At 25.4% G+C, this 12,294-nt stretch overlaps 2 protein-coding genes across 2 annotated transcripts in view; both read right to left on the reverse strand.

Moving 5' to 3' along the window:
- Positions 1-3,165: 3,165 nt before the first annotated feature.
- Positions 3,166-6,615, reverse strand: LOC111679286 (eukaryotic translation initiation factor eIF1). The gene is made up of 3 exons (XM_023440827.2): positions 6,294-6,615; positions 3,493-3,650; positions 3,166-3,403 (listed from the first exon to the last, which is right to left on the reverse strand). The coding sequence occupies exons 1-3, from the start codon at positions 6,319-6,321 to the stop codon at positions 3,257-3,259; spliced, it is 333 nt and encodes a 110-aa protein (XP_023296595.1). The 5' UTR covers positions 6,322-6,615; the 3' UTR covers positions 3,166-3,256.
- Positions 6,616-10,691: 4,076 nt separating this feature from the next.
- LOC111679297 (probable protein phosphatase 2C T23F11.1) overlaps positions 10,692-12,294 on the reverse strand; it is a 7,392-nt gene continuing 5,789 nt past the window's right edge. The window contains exon 3 of the mRNA XM_023440841.2: positions 10,692-11,856. Coding sequence (XP_023296609.1) covers positions 11,480-11,856 — 377 coding nt within the window. The 3' untranslated portion in view covers positions 10,692-11,479. The remainder of the gene's footprint in view (positions 11,857-12,294) is intronic.

Raw genomic sequence — 12,294 nt, forward strand, 5'->3', positions numbered from 1 at the left:
ATCAGATTTCTATATTCGGCTGTGCCGAATCTTATATACCCTTCACCAAGTATGTTTAAAAAAAAAACAGTTTTAATTTATTTCGTATCTCTGCACACATGTCACACATAACATACACACAATAAACTGTAGCAGAAAGTAATATTAACCGTAGTACTGTACTACCACCGTTAAACTGCATTACCACCCTTAAAAACAAATATATGCTGTATTACCAACATATTACTGCTTTATCTTTTATGCTTTTATTTATACTTTGTTCCAAAAAAGTGAAAAGTGGTGAAAATTTCGATTCGAAATATTCGTTGTTTTCTAATAATCAATACATCATAAGGATTTAATTTGAAAATTCTAATTAATATTTGAAAAACTTCGACAAATTATCAATTTTTTATAACAATTCATTTTGTTTCTAAGAAAATGTATATTTTATTTGATCTTAAATTTGAAAATTTAACAAATCAGATTTCTATATTCGGCTGTGCCGAATCTTATATACCCTTCACCAAGTATGTTTAAAAAAAAACAGTTTTAATTTATTTCGTATCTCTGCACACATGTCACACATAACATACACACAATAAACTGTAGCAGAAAGTAATATTAACCGTAGTACTGTACTACCACCGTTAAACTGCATTACCACCCTTAAAAACAAATATATGCTGTATTACCAACATATTACTGCTTTATCTTTTATGCTTTTATTTATAATTTGTTGAGGAAATTTTCAGAGGTAATCTTAGATTTCTACCCATATCTTAGTAGGGTTCTATAGTTGAAACGAAAAGTCAACTTTTCGACTTTTTGCATTTTATGAAAAGTGGACTTTTCGACTTTTTGCATTTTATGAAAAGTCGACTTTTGGATTTTATGAAAAGTAGACTTTCGACTTTTTGCATTCAGTTAAAAGTCGATTTTTCGACTTTTTTCATTTAATTAAAAGTCGATTTTTCGACTTTTAATATTTTATAAATAGTCGACTTTTCGACTTTTTCCGTCTTATTCCGAATTTTCGACTATTTTCTACTTTTTCCGACTATTTTCGACTTTTTTCGAAGCCAGAAGCGTAAATTTGTAATGTTACCATTTAACATTATATTATTATTAATAAAAAAAATTGTATTTATATTTTTTCTATTTGTTGCAATTTTTTGAGTTTTTTCGATTTCTTTCTATTCTCGACTTTTTCCGATTTCTTTCGACTTTTTTCATAGACGATAGTCGAGTTATCGACTTTTTTGGAACGAAATAGTCGACTTCGACTTTTTTCGACAAAAAGTAGATTGTTCGATTATTTGAAAGTCGATTTATAGAACCCTATATCTCAGTTATTTATAGACCGAATTTACTGATTTTCAAGCATGTCTGAAAGAATTTTTGAAGATTTTGATCTTGATGATATTTGGAGTCTTCAGAAAATTGATTTCAACAGACAGACAGACGGACATGGCTTAATAGACTATGCTATCTATAAGGATTCAGAATATATATACTTTATAGGAAAATAATATTATAGAAATTACAAACGACAATCATATATATACCCTTCTCACGAAGGTGAAGGGTATAAAAATAAATTAAAAAAATATTTTGAAATAGCTATTGTTTGAAGATTTTGAAAATTTTTTGTTAAAAACCTATGCTGCCGTTAAAAACTTTAATTTTTCATTAAATATTTTGTTAGATTTTGTTTAGTTTTTTTTATTAATAATATAATCGTTTACATATTTAATTTTTAATATTAGTTTTTGTTGTTGTTGTATTTATTCAATATTCTCTCACATTAAATAAATAAAATTTTATATTATAACAAAACTACATTAAAAAAAAAACGAAATAAAATAATTTATTTAAAAGTGAAAAAAAACTAATAAAGTGAGAACAATTTCTAAATTTTTATACATTATCAATATGATGGTGTGGTTGTTATTTCTTAGTGTCAGTTAAAGGGGCTATTTTGTAGATTGTTTTCAAAATTTAAGAAATTTCCTTACACAACTAGTTACAAAATAACCCCCGGCAAACTGTTACACCTGTTGAATGATAAAGCCTACATTAAGGCCGACACTCTTAAAGGTGATTGCTTTCTTCGGTGTTTCCAAAATTTTTGTTTGAATACTGTGTCATCATGTTTTGTTTGATAATTGAAAATGTTGTTAGAAATTAACATTTCTTTTAGAAATTAATTACAAATTCATATGTTTGTAGGTAATAATGTTACTTTTTTTACATAAATTATAAAAGTGAGTCCCTAAACGCTCAGAGTGTTAGAAATTTTATTTTTTTAAACTAATTTGTTTTCTTTTTTTTACTTTGTCTTTAAGCGTTGCAAGTTTAGTAAGTTTTTTTTTATATTTTTTTTGTTGAATTCAAATAAAATACATTTTATTTTGTTGTTTTTTTTATTTTTTTTAATTACATTTTTTTGTTTTTAGTTTGCATTTAAATATAATTAACAGTTACATTAATTTTTTTTATTTGTTTATAAGTAAAGAATTTTTTTTGTTTTCATTAAATTTTTTTGTAAAAAAATTTTTGTAATTGTGTTTGAATTTAATAATATTATGTAAAACAAATTTGTTTCTTTTTTGTTTGTTTGTTGGGTTTTTTTGCCCTTTTAGCTATTTATGATGATGACGATGTTGTTGTTGTTGTTTGTATATAATTATTATATTGAAAATCAAATTGTCTAATAAAAAAAAACATAAATTCCCTTAAAAAAGGAATTATTTAAAAAATGTTTAAATTGTGTGTTGTTTTTAAGCCAAACAAAGGACAAAGCAATCGTTATGTCTGCAGAGGAGTAGTTTGTTGTGGTTTATTTGGTAGTTGGCTATTACACTATTGCTGTTGTTTGCTGTTGATGTAAAGTATAACGACTTGATATTAAGAATTTGTTTTAGTAACACGTTTAATTATAATACACCTGTTGTTGTGGTTATTATATAGGTTTTATTGTAAAAAAGAATTTATTTAGTTTGTTGTTGTTGTTGTTTTGAATCTCTTGTTATTTTGTAGTTTATTTTTTATAGAATTAAACTAAAATACTACAAATGTCCTTATTTAAGGTTGTATTTTCTTTTGCCTTTTTTTAACCTGCTGCTTGCTTTTTTATATTCTTCTTTTTTAATTTTTTTAATAATAAAAAAATGTTACTATAAATGTTGTTGTTGTTGTTATAGTTCTTATTATACGTTTTTGTTTGTTGCTGTTGTTGTTGTCGTAGTCGTAGTAATAACTATAATGAGAAGGTTTAAAAACCGTGAACTTTTAATTGATCAGGCTTGGCTAAACCAGCCTTTGTCAACCATTGGCATATGTTTTCACGTTGATCTCCCTGGAGTTGCAAAACTTCTCCGTATTCGGGATGTTCAATTACTGTGCCATTGCATGCAAATTCCTTAATAAACAAGACAAAAATAAAAACAAATAGAAATATAAATTAATATTTATTTTTTTCAAATTTCTTTGTTTAAAAAAAATTCTTACCTTTTTACATGATCGCACAATTTTCTTTAGGTCATACTCGGCTGATAAACCTTGTACAGTAGTTAATGTTTTGCGACCATTACGCTGCTGAATTCTTATATGCACAAGTCCGTCTTGAACATCATCATCAGCACCCTTGATTGCATCAGCAAAGGGGTCTATAAAAAAGTAATTATAAAAAAATTTAATAATTTGTTTAGTCAGTTATATATATTATAGATTGTTTAGACCTTGTTTACACTGGGAAACTTTTGATTTTTGTGTGTGAGAGAAAGAGAATGAAATATCAAACATTTCTTTCTCTCACACACAAAAATCAAAAGTTTCTCGACAAAAGTTTCCCAGTGTGAACCACGTCTTATGTGTATTTATTTATTAACAATTTCATTTTCTAAACACAAACACGGAAGTTTGTTTTTTACTATTTAGTAAATATTAACAACAATAACAAAATTTCAAGGTTTTTCCTCATTTAAAATATTTATGAACTAAATCATTTCAATATTTAAACAAAAATATTGAACTTTATAAAAAAAATTTCTTTAATTGCATTTTTACTTTTGTTTTAAACCTTAAACAAACACACAAATATGACGTAAATTAGAGGTTATTATTGTTGGGAGAAGAAAGAATGTGAAATTGTTTTTTTGTTTTAAAGAGTTGCCATTATGAGATTTATAATGTTTTTAATAGTGGATGTATTTTATAAAAGATCAAGTAGAAACTGTCAAAGTTAGGATTTTGCAAAAACCGCTAGAGAACATCAGACTTAATCAATATCTGGAAATTTTGATAATTTACAAAATATAAACAAAATTTGAATAGACTATGATATATAATAAACTATAGCCTAGAGACCCTCAATAGTGATTCCTATTAGGGATGAGTGGGAAAGATCTGAAGTACTGTTTGAGGGGTGTGCAGTTTTCACTGACGGATCCAAGTTGTACTCTGGCACAGGTGCCGGGGTTATTTGATAGATGACAACATAAAAGTGTCCTACAGACTTCCGGACGGATGTAGCGCCTTTCAAGCGGAAATCCTGACTATATGGAAATCCATGGACATTATTAAGATACACATTACTAGGGGGTCGGAAGTGACGACTTATGTTGATAGTCAGGCAGCTCTTAAAGCTTTGCAGTGTAAAACGTTACATTCTAGCTTGGTAAAAAGTTGCTAAATTTACCTGGAAGGGTTAGTCAGGTTATACACATTAAGGCTGTGTTGGGTACCGGGACACTCTGACATACAGGGTAATGAGATTGCAGATGAATTGGCCCGACAGTGCTATGAAGACTATGAAGCATAACCTATAGACTGCACTGTAGACAGACTAGACTATAGGCCAGGCTAGACTCTAAAGACAATACAAATGTTAAACCCGAGCCTTGAGACTCGTCGATATACTAGACAAAGCTATAAGATAGAAAATAAATTTTCAATTTTTTTTCTATTAAAATAAAAATTTTGCAAATTTTTGACAAGTATTAACAGTCAGTACCTATTTTAGTCTGAAAATACCCTAAATGTAAGAAAGAGAAAATTTCCAGAATTTCTTTTTAAAAAGAGAAGAATTTAACAAATTTCTATTAAATGGAACAAAATTTGAAACTTTCTCTATAAAAAAATATAAAAATTTTCAATTCAAAAACAAATATTTTCAATTACTTATAATAGATATTGAAAGCTAATTATCAAATGTTTCAAACCTTTTATTAATAGGGAAGAAAGTCTAGTAGATTACTTAATATTGCAACTATTTACTTTTATAAACAAAAAATAATAATATTTTTTAATCAAAGGAAACAAATAAAATAATAAAAGCTAAAGAAAGAACAGTTAAACAATTAGCAAACAAAAAAAAAACGCAAAACAACAAAGACAAAAACGAAAAATCTCGAAAAAATGAAAATAAAATAATAAAATTAACCTGAAAGTTCTTTTTTTTTAATTTCTTAACAAATACATTTACAAATTGATTAAGAAAACATAAACTAAATAATGTGCACGACACACGAATGACAGACAGACAGGCCAATTGCTGACTCATCAATTATCGTACTTTTCCATTTGCAGCAACTCACAAAATACAAAAATAAATAAAATTAAAAATAATAAATAATTTAACAAGATTGAAATTATTAAAAAAAACTTTTAAATATCGTACATCAGTAAATATTTCCCTTAAAAATCTTATCACTAAAAAGAATTGTGAAAATTAACACTGAGGCAAAAAATAAATATGACGCCGTAGCAGCGCAGTTGGCTTCAAACTTTGCTATTCAGATTTTAAAAAGCTTCATAACAGCCCTGGGTCTTCTCAAGGCAAATTACATGTGCCCTGTGCAGTGCTGGAAAAATTGCTATAATTTGAATATATAAAACTAGTGTAAAGCTGAAGACTAAACTTTTATTTAGCCTACATAGTAATACATTATCTAGTCTATTCTTTTCTCTGGCTTACAGACTTGTTCTTTCTTTTGTCTATAGATTAGACTATTGTCTATTATATTGACTAGTCTTTTAACTAAATGAATTTTTCACAATTTTTAATTTTTTGTAAAATTTTAAAATTCACTTTAACATCCCTGGCCCTGTACCAACATTCACTGCTGCAGTGTAAAAATCAACGTCGGCCGACTCAGTCAACGCCATTTTCTACAGAGCAGCCATTTTATACAGAATATCAACGTAATCATATCATAATTTCAAGATTTAACTTTTATCCAAAAAAATAAACTTTCACAATTATTAATCACTTTTTTTCAAAATATTATTTGCATATAAAGCAAACTTACCGAATGTATTTAAATTCTGGATGGACATACGATATTAAAAAAAATCACCAACAGCCAAAAAATAAAAAAGCGTGCTTGACGTGTGTATTTCCTCTTTTTTTCTGCTTTTTGTAGTCGAAAACTTTTTTCTTTGTTTGTTTGCTTTCTTTTTTTATTAGATTTCACAAAAACCTCAAAATGTTTAAGGTTTTTTCTTTGCTTCTCTAATTTGTTTTATTTATTTATAAATTTAATTTCTTTTCTGACTTGGAATTTATAATATCCAATAGAAAAAATACTCGAGCGCGTGAAAATGTGTTTGCAACTTTTGAAGAAATTGATAAATGAAATTGTATGATGAAAGAATAGAGAATTAGAGCTCTGTGCCGATGAATATTACCGACGACGGCGGCCGTTGACACTAAAAATTTATCACAACGGCTTTAAATAGACTGTAAGCCAGCTACGTTTTCAGCCCTATTTCTTATTAAGTAATATGAAAAATAACAAGAGCCACAATTTTTCGGTTATTACTTTCATAAATTTATTGAAATAGAAAGAATAGTTAAATAAATTCATGTAGTTTGAAAGCAGAAATCTGTGAATATAATTAACTAAAACTGACACACAGGTGGCAACTTAAATGTAACCATACGCCGCCGTTATATTAAATAAAACCGAAATCTGAGTAATAGAAAGTAGGATTCTATAAATCGACTTTCGAATAATCGAACAATCGACTTTTTGTGGAAAAAAGTCGAAGTCGACTATTTTGTTCCAAAAAAGTCGATAAATCGACTATCGTCTATGAAAAAAGTCGACTTTGAAATAAAAGTCAGAAAGAGTCGAAAAAAGTCGAAAAGTCGGAAAAAGTCGAAAGAAGTCGAAAAATTCGGAAAAAGTCAAAAAAGTGAAAAGTCGGAAAAAGTCGAAAATAGAAAGAAGCCGAAAAAACTCAAAAAATTGCAACAAATAGAAAAAATATAAATAATTTTTTTTATTAATAATAATAATAACAATAATAATAATAATAATAATAATAATAATAATAATAATAATAATAATAATAATATAATGTTAAATGGCAACAGTATAAATTTAAGCTTCCTGCAACTTTATAAATTTTTAACTCTGGTCGGAAAAAGTCGAAAAAAGTCAAAAGTCGGAAAAAGGTCGACTATTTATAAAATATTAAAAGTCGAAAAATCTACTTTTAATTAAATGAAAAAAGTCGAAAAATCGACTTTTAACTAAATGCAAAAAGTCGAAAAGTCGACTTTTCATAAAATGCAAAAAGTCGAAATGTCGACTTTTCATAAAATGCAAAAAGTCGAAAAGTCGACTTTTCATAAAATGCAAAAAAGTTGAAAAGTCGACTTTTCGTTTCAACTATAGAACCCTAATTATAACAACCCCGTTTTGACAATTTTGCAAGATTTTTGAACTTATGGCAACGCTACATTATAAAAATAAGAGAATAATGATAGAATCGCCAAAGATCGTAAAGAAATTAATATAGTATCTATATCAACCACAATGTCGCCAACCACAAAACGATATTTCGCTCTCCATACAAATTGTATGAAAATTCATTGTCGAGAGCGGTTGTTGTTCAAATTGTAATTAAGCTGTAAAAAAGGTTTTTCTTTAATCTATTACAATTTGATAGTGGTGCCAGATGTGTGTAATATATAAAACGAATAGAACGGTTTCATTCCGTTGAAAATTTGCTAAATTTTTTGAATTTATATGGTATATATATATTTTGAAAGATTGCGAAATTTTCCTACATTTTCTTCAAAAAAAAATTCTTTCAAAATTTTTTATTGAAAAACAAAACTGAAATTTCGATCATTTTCTATTAAATAATATTTATAAAAAAAGAGAAATTTTCTTTTAAATATGAAAATATATTCAAAATTTTTATAGATTACAATAAAATCGTAATTAACGTTCGAAAAAAATTGGTTTTATCTTCCCTCAGACCCAAATAAAACATCAATATTTTTGGTTTTTTCATCAGGATATTATTTTTTTTCTTCTTCTAAATTTTTAATATTTTTGTTTTTATTGGATTTTTAATCTTAAAACGTAAACTTACATATTTATAATTATTTACGACTAAAAAAAGACGCAATATTTATTATTTTTATCAATATTTTATGTTTTTGTTGTTCATTTTTTTTATATATTTAAAGCTTTTTTCTATACATTTATTAAAAAATCTTTTATTATTCAATCGTATTGAATTAAGTTTATTTAATTTTTTTGATTAAGGGTATAAAAATATGAAAATATGCATTTAACTACGCGATACACGCACACATTTTGTAATCTAGGAAGGAAAATTAGTTTTAAAATACGTACAATATAACACGGATTTAATGCAAGAAAGATGTGATTTCAAATTGGTTTTCATTTTTTTTGAGGTTATAAGAACTTTTTGAGGTTATTGGACTTAATTTGGAATGGATTTTTTACAAAATGTTTATTTAGGTATTCAATTTCTTTTAAAATGTTCGTTTCGAAAAAATTTAAATAGACCACTTACTATTTAAATTTTTTCGATTTTTTTTAAATCGTAGTTTTAAAAAAACACTTTTTTATGAATTTCTTAAAAATCTTGCATTAAATGAGCGTTATGTGATTGTGTTTATAGTTAAAGTGGACTAAATTATATCAAAACAATTCTAAGTTTAGAATAAAATTGAGTTTTTGTTTCGGATTTGTTTTTAAGGCCAAAGATTTTATATTTAAAAAATAAAAAGAATTATGATTTAAAAGTACATATGAAGCGGACCGGACCGCTTTAGGAAAACTATAGAACACTTAATAAAATAAAATATATAAATAAAAATAAAAAGGATTTTTTCGATTTTTTTTTTTTTTTGAATACAGAAACTCCAATGTTTTTTTTTTTATAAAAATTAAAAATTTTAATAATTTAAAGAAAAATTTCAATAATTTCTAAAAAGGGAAATTTCCAAAATTTTATAGATAAAAAATATTTTCAAAACGCTTTTAGAAAAAGTGTTTTTTTTTGAAACAGAAAAAAATTATATACTTTTCTATAAATTTTGAATAAAAATAGAGATTTTCGAAAAATTTCTATAAAAATAGAGATTTTCAAAAATTTTCTATAAAAAATAGAGATTTTCGACAATGTTCTATAAAAAAATAGAGATTTTCGAAAATGTTCTATAAAAAAAATAGAGATTTTCGAAAATGTTCTATAAAAAAATAGAGATTTTCGAAAATGTTCTATAAAAAAATAGAGATTTTCGAAAATGTTCTATGAAAAATAAAGATTTTCGAAAATTTTCTATAAAAAAATAGAGATTTTCGAAAATTTTCTATAAAAAAATAGAGATTTTCGAAAATTTTCTATAAAAAAATAGAGATTTTCGAAAATTTTCTATGAAAAAATAGAGATTTTCGAAAATTTTCTATAAAAAAATAGAGATTTTCGAAAATTTTCTATAAAAAATAGAGATTTTCGAAAATTTTCTATAAAAATAGAGATTTTCAAAAATTTTCTATAAAAAATAGAGATTTTCGACAATGTTCTATAAAAAAATAGAGATTTTCGAAAATGTTCTATAAAAAAATAGAGATTTTCGAAAATGTTCTATAAAAAAATAGAGATTTTCGAAAATGTTCTATAAAAAAATAGAGATTTTCGAAAATGTTCTATGAAAAATAAAGATTTTCGAAAATTTTCTATAAAAAAATAGAGATTTTCCAAAATTTTCTATAAAAAATAGAGATTTTCGAAAATGTTCTATAAAAAATAGAGATTTTCGAAAATGTTCTATAAAAAATAGAGATTTCCGAAAATGTTCTATAAAAAATAGAGATTTTCGAAATTTTTCTATAAAAATAGAGATTTTCGAAAATTTTTTATAAAAATAGAGATTTTCGAAAATTTTCTATACAAATAGAGATTTTCGAAAGTTTTCTATAAAAAATAGAGATTTTCGAAAATGTTCTATAAAAAATAGAGATTTTCGAAAATGTTCTATAAAAAATAGAGATTTTCGAAAATGTTCTATAAAAAATAGAGATTTTCGAAAATTTTTTATAAAAATAGAGATTTTCGAAAATTTTCTATTCAAATAGAGATTTTTAAAAATTTTCTATAAAAATTAAAATTTTGAGAAATTTAAAAATTTTCTGTAAAAATCCAAAATTTCTATTGAAATCAGAATTTTTCGAAAAAAATTGGATTTTCAAACATAAAATTTGGCAATTCTTCTATAAAAAAAATTTCATAAATGATTTATAAGAAAAGATGGTAAAAACGGATGTTTTTTTTTCATAATTTAATTTCAACAACAATTTCAATTAAAAAATAAAAATAATTTTTAAAATCTTTTGTTTTATTTTTATCTAAATAATAATTTAATTTAGTTTAAAAGGAATTTTATATTTTGAAAATTTATTATAAAAAAGAAAAAATAAAAGAATAATATTTTCAGTTTTGATTTGGTTGTTTTTTTTTGTTTTTTTTAGAAAAACTCTCACACAAACTTACACAAAGGATTTTACTTTACTTTTGTTTTTTTCTTTTCTTTTATAAATGACAATGTTAAATAAAATTAACAATTTTAACAAAATTTTGTAAAACTTAAACATTAATAAAATATGTATATAGAAGTAGCATTTTCTTGTTATTAAATTTTTTACTAATTTTTAATAATTAAGACCAAAACCGTTTTCAATTGCAGGCTAAAACACAAAATTAATTTAAATAAAAACTGAATTACATATAAAATAAAGAAAAATGTTTGTTTGCTAATATAAAGGAACACACCAGAGTAATGTTAAGTAACAAGTATTATTAATGTTTTTTCTTTTGTTATTTTTTTAGTTTTAGTTTGCAAAAGAAAAGTTTTATAATATTAAAAAAGAAAGACTATAAGAATAACACTACCTGGAGGTATATATAAAATATAAACAGGAAAAAAAAATTTATTTAAAAACTAAAATGACAAAAAATGTGGAAAAGAAATCGACATCTTAAAAAAAGAAGATATTTTAGATTCTTTTTTGTTCACATCTTGTTTCATCTTTTCTTTTTGTTAATTAGCAACACTTCACTTGAATGTTTTCTTCTTTTTTTTTTGTTTGTGTGTTTAGATAAAAGTGAGTACTGCTGCTGTTGTAGTGCTACTAGACTGTTGAAACTGATATTGCTGTTGCTGCTGTTATTTTAGATCTATTTCCTCTTCTTCGGGTGACGATGTTGTCGATGTTTGTGTAGCCGGCAATGAAGTATTTGTATTCGCAGACACCGTTGAGGTGGCACATTTCTGCACTAAATCCGCATAGGGTTTATTGTGTAGAAAACATACTAAGACGACGGTCATATTATCACCACCCAAACCACCCATTTGACAATCGGGAGCCAGACAATGAGTCATTAGTTCTTCGCATATTTCTTCGGGATACATACCCTGACCGATGCGTGATCGACAGAAATCGATAACCTCTTGATTGCTCATAACATCCCAAATACCATCGCAGGCTAATACCAAAAATTCCCAATCCTCATTGATTTTGCGTGTTTCTACATCGGGGTAGGCTATAAAGATTAAGAGAAAATTATAAAGAATTAATGAATTGTTATGTAAGAAAAACAATTTATTATTAATTTATTTTTAAACAAAAAGAATCCAGGAAATATTCTGTTTAATATTCCATTCTTTTTATATGTGTATGTATATTTTATACATACAGTACCATATTGTATAATTAAGATCAAGACCATTTTCTAAAAATAAAACTGTAATATTCGAATCAGATAGATCAGTTCTAATTTAGTTCTAGTTTAGTTCTAATTCAGTTCTAGTTCAGTTCTAGTTCAGTTCTTGGTCAGTTCTAGTTCAGTTCTAGTTCACTTCTAGTTCAGTTCCAGTTCAGTTCTAGTTCAGTTCTATTTCAGTTCTTGTTCAGTTCTAGTTCAGTTCTAGTTCAGTTCTAGTTCAGTTCTAGTTCAGTTCTAGTTCAGTTCTAGTTCAGT

This window comes from Lucilia cuprina, chromosome 5 (genome assembly GCF_022045245.1).
Source record: "Lucilia cuprina isolate Lc7/37 chromosome 5, ASM2204524v1, whole genome shotgun sequence".
Classification (NCBI taxonomy): domain Eukaryota; kingdom Metazoa; phylum Arthropoda; class Insecta; order Diptera; family Calliphoridae; genus Lucilia; species Lucilia cuprina.

What these genes read in the sequence shown, in the direction of transcription:
- LOC111679286 (XM_023440827.2), bottom strand. Translation starts at nt 6,321, where the DNA reads ATGTCCATCCAGAATTTAAATACATTCG. An exon ending in CCAGAATTTAAATACATTCG is followed by an intron (nt 3,651 to 6,293) that starts GTAAGTTTGCTT and finishes ACTTTTTTATAG; the next exon opens with ACCCCTTTGCTGATGCAATC. An exon ending in TTGTGCGATCATGTAAAAAG is followed by an intron (nt 3,404 to 3,492) that starts GTAAGAATTTTT and finishes TTGTTTATTAAG; the next exon opens with GAATTTGCATGCAATGGCAC.